General features: G+C 44.7%; 1 protein-coding gene across 3 annotated transcripts in view; it reads right to left on the reverse strand.

Moving 5' to 3' along the window:
* Positions 1 to 18,605, reverse strand: part of LPP (LIM domain containing preferred translocation partner in lipoma) — a 311,346-nt gene that overhangs the window by 179,440 nt on the left and 113,301 nt on the right. For all 3 annotated transcript variants that reach the window (XM_015637754.3, XM_015637755.3, XM_015637753.3), the window contains one exon: positions 4,584 to 4,696. In XM_015637754.3, the coding sequence (XP_015493240.1) occupies positions 4,584 to 4,696 (113 nt within the window). The remainder of the gene's footprint in view (positions 1 to 4,583; positions 4,697 to 18,605) is intronic.

The raw sequence follows: 18,605 nt of genomic DNA on the forward strand, positions 1-18,605 counted from the left end.
AACAAGGATGAGGCTCCCTTCTCTTGCATCTATCAACACATTCCCACCTTCTCCCAGGCACAAACACCAAGGAGAAGTGAGACAGGTCTCCTCGGAACAGCCTCGCGGAGGAAGGCACGCACAGAATGCGCTTCAGCTTTTCTCCCTCCAAAATTCCTTGGCAATAGGAATTTGAGCCCTTTGGCTGATTTTCTGCACATCACAACAGGATGATATGACCGGTGAGTTCAGTAGGTCTGAATGTGGTAACAGCTCCCTGCCCACGTAGCTGCAGCCCTGCAGCCTCTCCAAGCATAAATTATATATTATAAATTATATATTAAAATTCTTTATATTGCACTTCATGTAACTATTCAAAGTCTGATTGTTTCTTCAGTTTAACCCTCAACCTAAAGCCATTTCTTGACATCTGCTTTGATATATCCCAAATTGGTCCTACGCCCAGGCACTGATGGTGTTTAGTCATTAATTTGCAGTTATTACAGTAATGAGGCTCTGGGATGCACCAGGCAGAATTGCTTTAGGACACAGGAGATCTTGGTCTTATTTTTAGCCTGCCACTGGTCAGCCTGGTGACCTAGGCAAAGCACTTTCCCTGCTCCAGCTTCTTTATCAGGAAGAAAGTGGTATTTCTTTTGTAAAGTGTTTTGTGGCCTGTCAATAACAAACACACTGATAAGAGCTGGGTCTAGCTGGGAAAGAGGCACCGTCCCAGCTCAACACAATCCTCTCCTTCCCATGCTGTAGTGACATCTCAGACCCCAAAAGAAAATCAGACCCATCTGCAGATGCAGCACGTGCAGCAGAGATCTGTATATGGATGTTTTCCCAAGGTGGCCCTTGGCAAGTCGGCAGCTGAGGGTCACATCTGCTTTGAGCCACCCAGATCCTGCCCCAACATCAAATGCTGGGCTCTGACCCTCCCCTTTGAAGAGAACTGGTCATTTCCAAGCCAGTAGCACCCATGAGTCCTGAGATGGCCTTCACGAGGTTGGGCATGAGACTGGGACTGGCTTTTCACACAGCTGTGCACTTCTCATCCCTGCACAGCCCTGCCTGGCAAGGAAGGAAGGAATTGCCAGAGCCATGAGGGAGGGTCCCTCTCTGTGAGCAAACAGGGTACTTGAGAGGTGGCTGATGAGAGTTTTTCACTTTTGCTTTCCCTGGCCTGGGCTGATGCCTGTTTTGAAACTAGAAGGCAAAAAAATAATAAAAATCCGCCTCCCTCCCTCCCAGATCTATCTATTTCCCTTTGACAAACAGTGATTTCATTTTTCTTCCCGTCCAGAACTTTTTTTTTGTTTCTCTTTTAAACTGAGCCCAGGCCAACGTGGCAAAAGGCTCTTTGCTCATGTCCTTATTTGTCAAACACACCATCACCACACCCTCACCACCATTCTGGGAACGAGTCCTTGGCTTCCCCGGCTGCAGCCGAAGGGGAACTTCCCAACACAACTGTCCCCCAGCCCAAACACACGCCTTTAAAAATAAATATTGCCTTTTTTCTCCCCCTTTTTTTTTTTTTTCCTAAATAAAAAAAGGCATTCCAGTTAGTAAGAAAAAAGTTTAAATTTCCTTCCCCTTTCCTCCCCACAGCCCTGCTGTGAATCCGACTATGATGGAACGAGCTGGGAAAACAGAAATTACAAGAAAATGCCAGATCTATCACGAAGGTATTTCATGACCCAGCCCTCCTCTAATTTCCATCAGAGCACAAGTCAGATACTAAAGTACCTTTTTGGATCAGATCCTAAGTGGCCAGTTCCACTGTCCAAATAGCGATCCAGAGATAAACAGGTCTATGAAAACTGGGTATTATTATTTTAACTGCTGCTCTTAAGCTACAGCTTAAACTGTAATAAGCTGTGCAGCCTTCAGCCTTCTGGTAACATTAACGCACAAACTGATAATAAACTAAACATTTATCCTGCTGTCCTCATCAACTTAACACCTAGTATAAAAAGCTTTACCTGGAGCCCCACAGCACACATACTTCATAAACTGTCATCAGCACTGTGCCATCCAGCCAGAAATTTCTGATGTAAAACTGCTGATTTGATGGAACAGATGAATTTCAAACTCTGGAGTAGATCTGGAGGGCTCTCACCATGTCCATAGGGGCCTAACCATCCCAGGCAGCAGTCTCAGGTCTGGTCAATGCTTAGGAGCTAGGTCTGCTGCTCCAGACCTCACATTTAGCAATTGGGAAACTGAGGCATGGAAATTAAATGATCTGGCATTGGAGAGCAAAATCAGCTTCTTGGAGCCCAATACAACACATGTTCCTGAGATCCCTGATTTCAGACACATTCTTTCTGCTCACAGCAGAAGGAGCACAGTCACTATTTGTTCTGCTCCTTTAGCACAAGAATGGCTGTCCAGAGTTGAGAAAATGACTGTGTTTGATGCACAAAGCATTGGACAGCTTTCTCCAGCACCACCTGCCCTTTTCCTCCTCTCTTGGGCTTTATATCTTGCTTCAGCATGACTTTTGCTGCTCCTGAAAGATAAGAATCTGATCTTGCACCACAAAATCCTGCTGGCTCCTGACTTTAGCCCTGACTTCTGCCTGCTCCTGAGCTCCTACAGAAAATGGAAGGGAAAAGGAAGGGGAGTAGGTGACCAGAAAGCACAGATGAAAGACAGGGAGCTGTGTTTGCTACATAAGAGTACATTGGGGTGGTGACAGGCAGGACTGCTCAGGTACAACTGGTAGGCTTACATCATGCAAAGGAATCCTGCTCTGACCAAGCTCTTGCTAAAACCCAACACTAAACACAGCTCCAGTCCCAGTTCCCCAAAGCCAGAGAGAAAAAAGGGTGTGACAAATAGCAATTCCATGAGTTCAGAGGGAAGAGTTGTCCTGCTGAGTGGTTCTACCGAGGGGCACATCCCCGCGACAGCCCCGAGTGACTCAGGGACAGTCTTGGAACCGTGGAAGGAGCAATCTCCTTTCAATAAACACACGAGGTCCTCTCCTTGGGTGACCTGGGAAGGGGGAAGCCTGATCCTGAGGAATCCTGTGAGGTGCCACGACCTCTTCCTGGCACCCAGGCTCCCGTGCAGGCACTGTGCAGGCAATGCCCTGCCTTTGCCAGGAGCCTGCTGCTCCACAGCTTCCCAGGGCGCTCTGGAAGCTCCCCTGCTCCCACGGGGGCCACTCTTCTCAGAGAGATAAAAGACAGAACAACACTTGCTGGGGAATTACTTCATTCCCCCAAGGCTGGGAAAAGCCATGCTCTGCACTTGGCAATGTCCCTGGCTGCAGCCTTTCCTGGCAAGGGAGAACACAATCCCTGTTAACCCCTTCCTGCTCAAAGGCTGTTTCCAACACTGAGCAGGAAAGCCTTTGTCACAGCATCTGAACATCTTGCCATGGGCAAGAGATCCCAGTAAGCCCATAAGGGAGGGGAATGTTTTCTTTTTCCCAAGGCACAAAGCAGACAAATTGACTCTACAGTTGATGAAAGGGTCAGGAACTAAGTCAGGTCTTTTGAATCCTGTTTAATGTCTGCCTGCTGGCCTACTCTCCATGTTCAAACCCACCAAGGGATACAGGACTGCCATAATCCTCCAGGGCCATCAAGAGGAGCCCCATGTCTGTGGATGTTGTGGTTACAGGAGTCTCAACACCCTCAAACCTAGGCCATGCTCTCTTTGCTCTCACAACTTCTCACAGAAGGCTCTTCCAGATCTTTGGAGCCCCAGTTCTCAGGAAATTTCTAAACACTAACATGGAGATACTTCTGGCAAGCTCAGCCTCTCCTGTTCCTGCACCAACACCCACACAGAGCAGAAATACAGGCTTATTCCCCAAGTATATTTCAAATTTGCAACCTGACCCATCCTCAGCCTTCCTTTTGCTGAGCTAACAAGACAAACTCTTCTGGTCTCCACTGTGAAGATCAGCTCCTCACCTTGATCACCTTGACTGCCTTGTCCCAGAAGTCTGAATGCATTTCTCCAGAACGTGCCTGAGCAAACACAAACCTGGCACTCCAGGCAAACCTGCAATATCTGCACAAAAGTGTTCATATCTTTCAAAGGTCTGTCCCTATTCACTTTGGACATCCTGTCATCACCTGATGCATCTTAGAAGTTGAATTTTCATTCAGGTGGCCAATCTAGAAGATCCAAGCCAGCAAAAATAGGGTGAAAAGGGTCTCAATTACATCACTGGAGCCTGGGCCAGGGCTTATTTGCTTCACTTAATTTTAGGCATCTAAACAAAGCCCTTGTAGGATCAGATTACTGCCATAAAGTCTCTCCACAGTCCATGGAAGGAGATGGCCATTCCAGAAAACAATTCATTCTGGGAAGGTTTCGCTCCCATCCGCCATCACAACAGCATAAGGCAATTAGTCTTCTAATTCAAGCCGGATGGGAAAAATCCTTTAATAGCCCAGCAAGTTTTGAATGGAAATATTCCCTGCTTGGGAAACATAGCTTGCTAAAGCTTACTTGGTTATTCCTGACCCATGATTTTTAACCAGAACTTTGCCACCTCATTTTATTATCATTCATTCATTTCATTCTATTTATGGATTGGTTCTGCACAAATGACAAAATTCTTGTCTTCTTACCTGCACATTGTAAGTAACATCATCCAGAGGGGGTGGGGGGGGAAAGGCACCTTGTGATGATGTGATGTTCCCAAGGTCATCCACAGGAGGGGGCGGGGGAGGAAGGAAGTCCCCTAGGAGAGAGAATGGGAGAATTAAGACTCAAGCAGCATTTCCCCACATCATGACATGGATGATCAGGAGGAACACTGCAACAATTCCAGCTCTGCCCACTGGTTTGTGGCACAGGACATAAGACATTATTTAACCATTAAATTCTCAGCTTCACCCCTCACTACTTCTGGAGATGGCTACACAGCTCAGTAACAGTGGCAGATGGCTCAGGGCTGCTCAGATTCCACACCAAAAGGTGATGTGCCACAAGGCCTGAAGGCACCAGCAAGCAGCTCCACAGATCCAAGTTGCATCTGAAACATGCCACAGGCAATGACAAAATTTGCAGTAATGAACACCCTGTGTCTACCCTTGCAATGGATCCCATCCGTTCCACTTCCCTCGTGTGCTAAGCTATGCCCGCTCTTGTTGATCCCTATAAAGACAGCATTAGGTACTGTCCAAAAGCAGGGATTTCCTGCTGCAGAAGACACATGGAGGGCTGGAGCTGGAGTCCAGAATCTCCTGCATCCCTGCTGCTGGCAGGCAGATGCTCCTCTTCCTATAGGGACTTCATAGTTTCATGTGAAGAACTGCTGGGAAGATCACATTTTCTTCTCAGTTACAACAGCCACATAATGGGCCAGGTGCAAGCACACATGAATCCACCTCTCTTAACTCTGGATTTTTAAAAAAAGAGGGCTGATGTACAACATTTCTAGAATTCAACTTGCTCATGTTCATCTTCCAAAAGTGCTGATGGGAAGACAAAGCACCACATACTGGCTGTGAAGCCATCCAGCATAGAGATAGGAGCAGAGAGTTCTCCCTGAGAATTTCACAGGATGTGGGACCACAAAGGAGAAAGAAAACGAGGACAGAGCAGCACAGGCTGCAGGGAGCAGGACATCAGGCTCTGAAAGCACCTCCTAATGGTGGAAAAAGGGCATTTGCCATTAGCACTGGATTTCTCTCCGGGGAAAGCAGCTGCCTGCAATTTGAACCACTTTGGTATGTTTTTATTTCTTCTTATGAAGATTGATGCTGCAACTAGAGCTGTTTGCTGTTGGCTCTTGTGTGTGTAGCATCTGGGATAGAAGGTTTCAGATTAATAAAAGTGTGATATTTCACATATATAGGAACTGTTGCTTTTGGAAGGAAATATGAGCTCCCTCCCTGACCCTCCAGAGCTCCATGCAGCATCACACCAGAGGCCCTCAGCACCACCCCTAAATGCCAAGGAGCAGCCTCCAAACTGCTCAGGAAGGTGCTGAGCCAAACCCCTGTGATCTGCAGCCATCTGGGCCACCTGTGCCCAGGTGTAAAGCCCTAGGCTCAGCCCAGCCCAGCACAGGCACCAGCTGGGCAGCACTGCCAGCACAGCACTCTCATGCTCTCTGCCATGGGAAACAGATGAGTCTGCAGCCCTCAAAAGTTTTCTCTTCTATGTCAAATCACTCTCTGAAAGACACAAACTTCCCCTAGGACTTTCAGAGATATTCTTTACCAGCAAAGTAATTTCTTCCCATTTTCCCCAAAATGAACATGGACGGGACTCAAAAAACCCCTTCTGAATCCCTAAGAAAGTATCATCCTAAATAGAGATACTCAAAGACAGCTCAAAAACAACACACTGAAAACTAATTTAAGACAGTCATGTTGCTCCAATACATAAAATCCTATGAAACCCACTGGCTCATGCTATTACAGAGTTCAAGATTGATTTTTTAAATAATAATATCTGCAGTATCCTCCTCATTGCCCTATAATTAATCCAATCTTTTTATTTCAAATCATGTGAAATACAATATGAAATAAAAAGAAAAGTAGAGAGATTTTGAAATTAATATCAAAGGGGTTAGTTCTAAAAAAATGCTGGGATATTTGAGTGCTTCTTAAACTTTTCTCCTTTGCTCTGAAAATGACCCTCTAACCAGCCAACATGATTTTGCAAACAAATTCGACTCCAGCAGACACGGACTTCTCAAAATTATACTTCAGATGATGTTTCTCAGTTAGTCCTGACTCTGATGCCAAAGACTGCTCTCCCTGCACAGCACATTAGTCAGACACTCTTGCTTTATTACAACTCTTCAAGACACCTAAGGAAAATCAAGGTAGAGAATATGCTGGAGGCGATGAGACAGGGAAAGGGGCAGGTTTTGTGCATAAAGAGAAATCTGCATCCAACAATGACCGTTAGAACAAACATAAACAAAAGATCATTTTCACCCTATTGGAAGACCCACTCCTGAAAGAAATTTAGAAAAAAGCATTGGCAAGATTTTTCAGAAAAGGAGCAAAGGACAGAAAAAGAGCTCTCTCCTAGAGTTTGGAAGAAAACACTTCTTTGCAGTTTGAGACAGCTGGCTCTACCACATCCCAGCCCAGCTCTCCTGACTCCATCCTGTGTTAGATAAGCTGCTGGCTCCACTCTCCCCACAAGCGGGAAGGTTTTTAGACTGGGAAGCAGAGAGCAGATGCCTGATGAACTGGGGGGACCTTGCAGATGTTTGGCCTTTTCCTGGTCCTCTGCGAACAGCTGGACCTTTCTCCTCCACAGCTTTAGTTATTTATTCTGCCACTGCGCCTTCCTCTTTCCCACACACAGCCACAGGACCTGGTGCTGTTCCCATTGCACTCACGGGAGAGTATTCCCTTGGATGCAGAAGGGAAAGCTGTCACTGCATTATTATTATTGGCATTGCTGGAAGCCTCCCTCTGGCAGAGAGAGAGGAATGCAAAGACAAAAATCTGTGTCCTCAGCAGCATATGATTCTGGATGATGTGGGGAATAAACAGGTCTAGGTTTGAGGGAGCACAAGAGGAAAAGAACATGAAAGCCAGCTTACACTCCTTTTAAGCACAGTGTCCCTACAGTGCACCTTTGGGATCTTCTCTCACCCCCGGAGCTTTGCAAAGTCAGATTTCACTTACTGAGAGCTGGGCAAGCCGTGGGAGGAGGCAGGAAAGTCCGTGTCCAGGCAGAGCATGTCCCTGCCACCCACTGCTGACCACCTTCAGTGTCACAGAGCGAGGTGGGAGCCATGTGGGCAAGGGACCATCCAGGTCTGCACAGATGCACCAGCAGCCACAGCAGAATGGGGCTCTGGGGTTACCAGTTAACCATGGGCTGCTGGAGAACACATCCCACCCTCAGCACTCCCCTTCTCCTGACTGATTTAACTAGGTTGTCCCTCTGTGAATAAAGGATAAGGTGGGCAAAAGGCTCATTAGTATTGATTATTGTTCAGCACCAAGACCAGCATTTTGGTTGACTTTCACCTGACAGCAACCTGAACACTTGGATGTATTTCAGGTTATGAGAGTGACTGCACTGAGTTCTGTCAACAGGGAGGTATCAAGGCATCTGCAGAAAGCAATTCATGCTTCAAGGCAGGCGAGGAGACTTGCCTTCCAATGGTAAGTCTCTCCATGGAGGCAGCCTGGGCCAGGCATGTTTGGAGGTAGGAAATCACACCAAGACACAGCCTGCCTTCAGCTCTTACAATGAGAAATCTCCACCTGTTACCATATGTTTAAGAAGAGAAAATAAACAGTCCTTTGTTGCACCAGCTACTCATTCCCCCTTTGTACAGCTGTGAGCACCATGAGTCAGCCTACGAAGGGGCTGTGCAGTGAGACACATGCCCAGCTCGGTTATTTCAGATGCGGTGGCGCAACGTGCCGTGAAACCACAGCTCTGAGCTCTTCCCTCAGCACCCGTGCAGCTCCTGCGCCGGAGCATCACCCGCTGCAGCCACCAGGGACAGGGCTGCCAGCCCGGTAATGGCCCACCCTGAGCAGCAGAACACTTGAGTAATGTAAATACAAGTAATTAGGCAGAAATTAGGTGAGTCCATCGTGGTTATGTTGGGAAGCAATAGCAGAGCCATAGGCAGAAGTGATGCCTCCCAGGCCCCAGCCTGGCTGCTGGCTTCGATCAATCTGTGCCATTGTAGATGCACTTGAAAGGTTTTAATCCACCCCAAAATTTCCCCTCTTACACTTTCCAAGGAGCTTTAAACATTTCACTGTTACACTTCTAAATATACAAATATAAAATTGTTCAAAGACAACAGACACCTACATCGGCACAAACCTGTCAGCGTGAATAGAAACTCACAAAATTTTTGCCACTGGCTGCCTGATGCCTTTTGGGTACAAGCTGAGGAAAACATCCTGTTTCATGCAGCAAACACCATTCTCACTTACAGGCTAACCTTTAAAATTTTAAGTGCACTTCACTTTTCGCTGGGATCAGGCTCACGTCTCAAGTCTTTGTTTCCAGGAGATATATTTGCCAGCCAGCAAATGAATTGTAGCACAGTAATTGCCTCCCCCCTTGACAGACACAGTTGTTTAGACATGAAGATTTGCAGCTTTGAAACTTCTAGACTTGAAGAAGAGCTCACATCTTCAGTAAATGAGACTCTTTGGGGGAAAAACACAGAAAAATACGAAAAAGCAAAACACCGTATCTTTCACAGAAACAGTAAGCTAATTAAACCTATTAAACAAAAAAAACAACTGGGCTTACACTGTTCTTCCCAGATCTCTGGCTGACATCTGAGGACTATATGTCAGATGCTGATTTCAATTTTCTCCTTACGAGCAAAAATAACCCTTTCTGATTGTCATCTTGATAATTTCTGATTCTGAAGCTGGTTTAGAATCAGTTTGAATCACCTGAGAAACACAGCTCGGCCCTGACTCAGAGACCAGACTAAGGACAGTGATGGAGAGATCCCCCATTGATGTGTTTCCATTCTGATCCAGATTCCATTTGGCAAAATACTGAGCAGACAGGCACTGCTTGGTCAAGTATTTACCTTCTGCTGCAGAAAGCCAAAGCTTTCTACATTGAAACAAGTAAGAATTATATCTAAACCCTAATTCATTGAGCACTAGGCTAAAATCCTGTTGATGGAGGCTACCATGAACCTGTATTCCACAGTGACCACTGCAGGAGCCTGGAGAATTATCACAGTATTACTATGTGGTCTGGGAAACCTCCGACTGCAAAGTGCCACCACAGGATTTTTATAGAAAACTTCATCTAGGTGTGACCTGGTGCCTCCTAGGTGTGAACATACATCTTACTAAGTTTCCCAAAGTGAAATGCTACATTTTCCTGTAGCATCTGTACTTAACACACATCACTAGACAAGGAAAACACACAATTAAAATCATGTTTTGGCCCCAACCATGTTGTGAGGAGTCACTGACACCACGTCAGTGCAGGGGAAACTGTTGCATGATGACACACCAGCTCCACAATCCACCTAAATATACCACATTGGCCTGTGATTCCTAAAATAAAGCAGCTCCAACAACCTAAAGCACTGTTTAAATTACCACTCTTACCAATCACTAATGCTACCATTTAAACTACTTGTGCTAATCAGCTACTGTATTAATAAGCATGAGGAAGGAAAAAAAAAACCCACACTGGCTAATTTCATCCTCAGCATTTAAAAAAGGAATACTGAGTCTGTCAGGTAGTGGCACTGAAAATTTACTTCACCACCTGCTAGCTGAAATATTGCTTTTATGGATTTACATTGTATTAAAAGGTCACTGGCTGTTTAAGTCTTAAACAGTTTTAATCATTCTAAAAGTCTCTTAACAGTAAGAAAAGGAAGCTCAGAACAAACAGCAGCAGGGATTCTAATTAAAAGGGCCAATTCATCTAATTTTATTTGGGGTTAATTATTCAGGATTCACTCTCTGATGTGTAAGGAATAGCAATTAGTAATTTTAGTGATTTGAGGAACATTGGAGGTGTAATCAGTTAAAATGAGTGAGTGTTTACAACACAAGATGCTGAATTAGTTTCTCCCAGCTGGAGAACAGGAACATTAGTCCCCTACAGTTCAGGACTATGAATCGCAGTCCTGCTTAAAATATTCTCTTTAAATTAAAAAAAAAAACCAAACAAAACCAAACCCACCACATGCCAACAATCATCTGGTAATTTTTTTTACTACATGGAAAGTCAATAGGAAACGTGTACCATGGCAGCTAACGCATCCTCACCTCCACCTTCACCCTGACATCCAACTATTTAAACCCCTGGGATCCACTGGAAACAACTCCCAGCAATTTTCCTATCTGCACAACTCCAGTCAGACTACCACCCTCTCACCACACTGCCTTTCACCACAACTGGCTGAGATAATGGAAGAAGCAGCCTGTGAAACTTTGAAATGTTAATTAACCTCAGTGGTTAAATATACAGAGGAAAAATGACCGTGCGATTAACTTAAAACCTCTAGGTACAATTCCTCCTGCAAATGCAAATCCAAAATAGCTCTGCTGGAATCGTTCTGGACCTCTTCCAGTGTTACTAGAGACACAATAAGGTACTGAAGCTTTCAGGAGAAGCAGATGAGACTCTGGTGGGGACAGAGGAGCCACCTGGGAGAATGCCAGTGGGAAGATCCAGCGTTGGCTGCTTTGACATTCAGGTCTGAGCTGAGGCAGCAGTTCAAAAATCATTTTTTACTCCCTCTCAAGAGGTAACTGGGTTTTACCACCACTCAGGCATAGCCAGTGGGACTGGAGCTGGACCCCTTGCAAGTTTGTGGCCACAGGATCAGCACTAGCACATCATGCCACGCTCACTGCAAGTGATGCAGCTTTTAACGAGCAACTTAATTTAGTACAAACAGATGCTGTCTTTAGTGTTCTGTACACAGACCTTTCACTCCAGCTCTGGTCACCAACATGGGAAATCCCCTCCATGCCAGCTCACTCTGAACTCGCTGGCCTCCCTCTCAAAACACCCCAAAGGCCATAATTAGCACGAGGGTAGGAGACAAGGGTTCAGTTCCCCAAATTATGCAAAATATCAGCTGTTTCACCACAGTGGATGCCCCTCGTTGTGAAAACAATGGGGTTTTTGTATGTTTCCATTCAGCTGGTGACTGTAGACACCAAGTGCTATCCCCCCTAGCAAATTCCAGCCAATGCCCCTGCAGCCCCAGTGGTGGCAGGGAGGGGCAGGCAGGTACAACCCTGCTGGATTGTTCTCCCACATGCACATCAGCTGAGCTTCCTACAAATCAGACTCACAACACACAAAGCACGAAGCCATCGGCAGAAGGCTGTATATTGATCTTTAGCTTATTTTTCCATACAACTTTGGGGCAGAGCACTCCATCTTATGCCCCACACCAACCTCTCTGCCATAGATATGACTCATGGAAAACACAACAGTCCTTTACTAAAGCTTAGCAAAGGACCAAAGCTGAACTGATGCAAGAAACCGTCTGTGGAACTTAAAAACTTCAATAAAAATCTGTGCTAAAATAGAAGGCGGAAGAAGACGCATAAGATTTAACAAAAAAACCTCTAAGCACTCTTCCCTGTCACTTAACCCCACTCTGTCTCTGTCCAGCAACATAAAAAGCTTTCCTTTGCCTTCAATGCAGTGTTTATTTGTAGAAGTGAGCATGAAGTTCACCTTACTTGTGCAGCAATTAGTACAACAAGATCTCACTTTCAGCTGCAGCTGCTCAGATCCAATAATGGGGACAAAAGAAGTTCTGAATGATTTTTTAAAAAAAAATTACAGAAAACAGCCTGCTATTAGGGAGGGATTTCCATATAAACAAGTGAAAATCAGGTCATCTAAGTCAGAAGAGAAAACCCTGTCCTGGAGAGGAAATGGGCTACATTCCCATGTACCATCCTTCTCCTCAGAGAGTGAAGTGTCCATGAAACAACTCGGCAAGGGAAATACCGCCTCACTCAGAACAAACTGGAACAGGTTATCTATTTGTTTATTAGATTATGGTGTTGAACTCATTTGTTCATTGCTAAGAGTTTCTGACAAGAGTTGACATATGCATTAATTTACTAAACAGGGCTGTTGTGAAGGAGTTGAAAAAAACGAGACACTGGATTAGGACCTCATTTTCCCTGGCTGCTATTACAAAGCACAGTGAAAGGGAGTCTGTTTATTTGGTCAGCCTTCTCCCCTGCGGCCACAGACAGGGAAGATGGGAACCATGTCCTTAGGACACAACCTATCTTATCTTCAACCAAACCCTCTCTATCCCTAGTGATGAAATACAAAACACTACACAGATCACAAAAAACCCAAAACATCTCTCAGAGCTCTTCACTGCCAAGGGACTTCCTTAAGCTTTGGAAGCTGCAGCCAACAGTTTTAAGCAATGTTGGATTTATCTTTCCCTATGCCTGTTTTTGTACTGTTTTCCCATTTTGGGGGTGAGTTGGAATCTGAGCAGTCAGAGGAAACCCATGTACTGCAGCCTTGGCTTGGCCTCAGCAGTGGCCTGTGCTGCAGAACATCTGGAAGGACTGGATCCTTTCTCTTTGCCCAGCATGCAAAGGAGAGGGACAACAAAACCCACTGCCATAAGCAGACCATTCCTGGAGGATGGGTCAACCTCCCTTCAAGGTGTTCACTGAGTCTTCTGCTCCTGGACTGAGAGGAGTAAAACCACCAAGTGGGAAAGGCAAGAGCAGTGCCCAGACGAGCTGATCAAACAAATCCCCTTGGACTTGTTTTCAAACTGGGTCACTCATCCTTTGGGTACTCCCATCCTCTTTGCCACCCCTCCCTATGTCACGCTTACAAACATCTAGACTTGGAAGACGAAAGCAAAATGGTTCTTCATCAAATGTATCTCAGTTCACTGTTTACACCAATACAAACAACACTGGCTTTTCTCCTTCCACTGTTAGTCAGTGGTACTGGGGAGCAGAAAAGCATCTAGATTTTCTTTCTGCTATCAAATGAATTGCCTTCTAATTCACTGGTGTAACAGCTGAATAGTAAATTACATCCTTAATACCTGAAGATAATTTAAGATGAAATTAAATGTTAGATACATAGAATTTACCTCTATCATATTTTTTTCAAAATAAATAGCATTGCTCCATATCCAAATTTTAGTGATGAACTTGGCAGTGTTAGGTTAATGGCTGGACTTGAAGATCTTTTCCAAGCTAAACAATTCTTCGATTGTAGATCAGCATATCTAAATATAAGAAATACATATTTATATAGAGTGGTGGTGGTTTGGTTCCTTTTGCTAGGACCTACTAGAAATGTCCCCTGTGATCTGGCTAGAACACGGAACAAAATCAGGATTAAAACCAAAAGAAAATAAAAAAGAAGGAGGGCTGTATCTTTCCCTGAGTAGGAGGTGCTACCTGGAGGCACTCTTTACCCTCTGTACTTGTTGATAACAGAGAAAGTAGAGAAGAAAACAAATGATGCAGACTTTCTCTTCTTTGAGATGAATTGTACTTTAAAACACTGATTCACAAGCTTTCCATACCAAAGACCATTTTCCAACACACCAAAATCACTATACACACTTATACTTGCCCTTTTTGCCACATTGTGAGCAGAAACGCTTTAAAATTTACACTTTTGCATAATTCAGCAAAGTAACTGGTTAGGAAAAAACACACTAAACTGACCTTTCAGACAAGTAACTACATGTATTTTTCCATATTCCACAAAACCTCCTACCAAGAATCATCCCATTCTTCTGTCTAGTCAGAGCTCAGAGCTCTGTGGTGGGGAAAACAAGGGGAGAGAGCATTTCCCATCAGGAAAATAAGAGTGGGCAAGGAAGAGGTGAATAACAGAGGGACAAAAGGGACTTCCCAAGGAGGAGAATGATATTCCCATTCAGGGCAGTGATGGTACCAGAATTCACTCCCTAGAATGACCCAGGCAGACTGCCTGTGCTCAGAATACAAGCAGGGATAAACAGTGGCAGCAGGGAACTTGCTGCTTTTGGGGGGAATGCAGCTCCCACCTTGCATTCCCAGCAGGAATGGCCATGACACTGTAGCTACCCAAGCACAATTTTAACCTTCTGACCATTCTGAGGGAACAGTCAATCAAACCAGCAGTTTTACTGTAACTCTGCTCAGCATATGGTGCCTCCTTTCCAGAGGAAAAGTATTAGGGTCTGGCATCAGCCCAGAGCAACTGAGAGGGTGCCCTTGCCATGAAACACACCACACCAAAAGCAGGGTCAGCTATTTGGTGTAGAGAAACCTGGGTGAGATCAGTCCCAGACTGAATTAAAACTTCTCTATTTAACCAACAGAAAACAAATTACTGAAATATTTGAGGATATGGTTAAAAGGAATAATGTGGGAGAAAATTAAAATCCTCGGCTAAGATTGTGGTTTTGTTTGAAAAGCCAGAGATTTTATTCTTAAAATAAAATGTTGCAGAAAAAAAATGGTAACAAATTGTAGTAACATACTGCTACAGTTTCTAGGTTGGGCTTTGGAAATCTTCAGTCTGAGGATTGGTTTCCCCTCAGAACTGCTACTTGAACAATTTTAAGGCTAGGTGGGGAGCCTTCCTTGATTTTCTTTTGTTCTAACCTCTTTTCCAGCTTTGCTACAGGAGAGTGCAAATCTATCCTTTTCAGATTAATGATTGATCTTCATTCTAAATCCCCACTCTAATATTAATAACCTCTCAGAAAACAATTAAAATGGATATATTGTTTGAGTGTGTGCTCAGGGAGGACGAGAAGAGGATAAATCTTCTCTGATGCCAAAAGCCTCTGTCACACCTGGGGGGCTGCTGATGCCTGTGGTGATGGACAGTGGTTATCCACTGTCACTTATACATCTCCTCATGCTTCACTCTGCACACGCCTGCAGAGTGAAGGGGAGAGTGCTTAGCAGCATGGCAGAAGAGGTGATGGTCCATCTCATCACCTAACAAGAACTCCTCCATCAGTGATATGGAAAGAGCAAGCCTTTTCCTCCATCAGACAGATGATGCAGGAAGAATGATTTCCAAGTTGACATTATCAGCAAGTGCAAGCAGCCAGACACCAGGCAGGTTTATTGTTTGGAAATTATTTTAATGCACAGAAAATCCTGATGTGCTGAGGCTTCAGGATGAATCATGATGCCTGTGTCACTCAGAGTTGCTTACCAGCCCTGAGTATTTTCCAGCCAACATCTCTATCTTCTTCATGAATCACAGCAAAGACAGAAGCGTCTCCCCCACGACCTAAGCAGTACCCTGGAGCTGTGGACTACAATTACTCTTTTGCCCTTTTCCAGTCCCAAGTGAAGAAAGGGAAGGTCGTGGTGCTGCTTGTCAATGTGGTGTTTTTACAGTGTAACAAGGGAAAAGCACATTCTGTGCTCTGGCAAGGGCGCACACAGAGATATTCAAGGGTGCAGAGTTTTCGTGTAGGATGGTCAGAGGGCTGGCATATCTTCCTCTGAAGACAGGCTTAGTTCTGGAGAAGGCTCCAGGGAGAGCTAAGAACATCTTACAGTCCCTAAAGGGGGCCTGCAGAAAGGCTGGGAAAGGACTTTGCACAAGGGCATGTAGTGGTAGGACAAGAGAGAGTGGCTTCAAACTGAGATTATGTTTACATTTGATATAGGGAAGAAATTCTTCCCTGTGAGGGTGGTGAGGCACTGGCACAACTTGCCCAGAGAGGCTGTAGACTCCCCATCCCTGGAAGTGTTCCAGGCCAGGTTAGATGGGACTTTGAGCAACCTGGGATAGTGGAAGGTGTCCCTGCCTATGGCAGAGGAGGTTGAATGAGATGACCTTTAAGGTCTCTTCCAACCCAAAACATCTGATGATTCTGTGATATGATTCTATGACCATCTTCGGCACAGTGAGACAAACTTGAGTCGTGGCCTAAGAGTTCTCCTAGAGAAGAGCAGAAACACCCTCCTTTGGTGCTTACATGAAACCCAAGAGAAGTCGGTTTTGAAAACTCACACTGCAATTTTGTAATGCATGACTTGCTGCACGCAGTCATCCAAGGTGACTGCTTTATGCAAAAGCAAAGCTCATTCCTAGAGGATTTAAACAATGACAGTCAGATTTCCCTGATGAAAGACGCTCAAGTGAGTAACGATTTTATTTAAAGAGAAAACATAGTATTTTCAGGCACCTGGGCTGTCAAGAAAACAAGAAGCAACTGAGAATGCATCGGAGGATGTTCTGAAATTGACCACTATTTTTATTTCTACACAAAGGACAAATTTTAGATTAAAAAATACAGGCATGACCTAGCTTTAAAATCCAGTAACACAAAAATAAACCTAAATGTGGATGTTGAGGATCTTTTAAAGAATAAAACTCTCTGCTTTCACAAGACTATACATATCCTTATCAGGCAATACATATCACATCATGTCACAGTGATTAGCATCTCGATTGATTAAAATCTTTAATTCCACTGGATTTAAAAGGCTAGTTTGAGACACACTCATACAAAAGACCAAGGCTGGAGCTGATCACAAGCACAGAATGGGAGCCTGTGACTGCAGCATTGTTATTTTCCCTCATTCTTCAAAATGATCAGCTAAGTGCAAAAGCTAAATGCATTCTTCAAAATGCAGCTAAAATCATCTAGCCAAGAGAGGTAAACAAAGGTGTGTGTCAGGTCAGCCAGCAAAACCTCTCAAGGCTCCACAGTCATCATGAGAAAGCAAATAAAACCTACTTTGGCTCTCGTTTACTATATATTTAACATTTGCAAGAGAAAAATCAGATGACTGCTTAAAGCTTGGGATGGTGCACGCCATATTCAAGCTACTCTTGAGCTTGAAATGTTTAATGTTTTATGTGGTTTGGAAATGGTTTAAATTCCCTGATGAATTTTTCATGCCCATACACAATTTAGCCTTTATCAAAAAAATCCCCTTCAATTATGTACTCTGCAGAAATTATTTGGAAGGATTCTAGACACTTTTTTCCCCGTATTTTGTTTTGTTTACTGCTTTCAGTTTGCTAAGGTCTGTATAAAATACCCTCACTTAGCTATGCCTACTGAAGTTATCTGCACTTCACCTTTTGTGCTACTCACAGAAAATCAACTCTGCTTTCTTCCCCCCTCTCTCTCCATGACTTTATCTTAACTGTGGAGAATGGGAAGACAGAAGAGCACCGGGGTGAAGCTAAAAAGTTTCAAACCTTTGGATGGACGCAGCTTTTCGCCGTGCTGCACCACGGGGAGCTGCAACTCGGCAGCAGCCGTGGAGCAAAGCCGGGAGAGGGGCATCCTCTGGGCAGCAGGCACGTCATTCCCAGTGCAGGAGACACGGCAGGAAAACAAGCCTAATTAGAGCACTGCCATGTGCCAGCTATTCTGGGAGGCACAACAGCCCCTCAGGAGCTGCTGCAGGAGAGCAAAGCGAGGACAGCCCTCGGACCACTCCAGCCCACGTCAGAGGCATCCCCAGGAACACAAAAACATCTTTCCTTGCCCTGCCCTGCAGCCCAGGCTGAAGATGCCAAACTGCTGCTGCTTTTGCTCTCTGAACACCTTCGTTATGCTGAGCACACATCCCCTAGGGTTCTGGGAATATTAACATAAGCCACCCACAAATATTATTTTAAAGAAGTGATTCCCAGAGTCCTCCTATTTTTGGAGAAGCATCTTAAAAAAGCTTCCCTAATATACTGGAACAGGCCCCATATTATCTCTTCATGAAAGAAATCCAACTGCTACGCTTCTAAATTCACTGGTAAGCAGTTCAGACTTCCTTTTATATTGTAAGATTTCCTTCCCATAAGACGCAAGATATATTGCCTCAAGGGAAAAACAGCTTTATGAAGAGGAAGCTACGTGTGCCAGAATTGTTCTCTTCCATTATCTGTAACATCCTTTCTCCCTCCCATTGTTTTAATAAAGTTGGTCACCAGAAGAACCTGCAGCAAAAACGCCAATACCCTCAGCAGACTATCTACCTGCCAAAAGTCCCAAAGCACATCTGCTGTTCTACAGCCATCTTGATGCTCAGAAAACCTGTTTTCTATGCATGTCACATATGCAGAGCTGATAGAAATGTGACTTTGCTAACAGACTTACTTTTGGCTGCTCCCACCAGAGAAACATTTGAGGAATGGATGGCTCACCAGTAATCTCCCACCTACGT

Source organism: Parus major, chromosome 9 (assembly GCF_001522545.3).
Source record: "Parus major isolate Abel chromosome 9, Parus_major1.1, whole genome shotgun sequence".
In the NCBI taxonomy this organism is placed as follows: Eukaryota; Metazoa; Chordata; class Aves; order Passeriformes; family Paridae; genus Parus; species Parus major.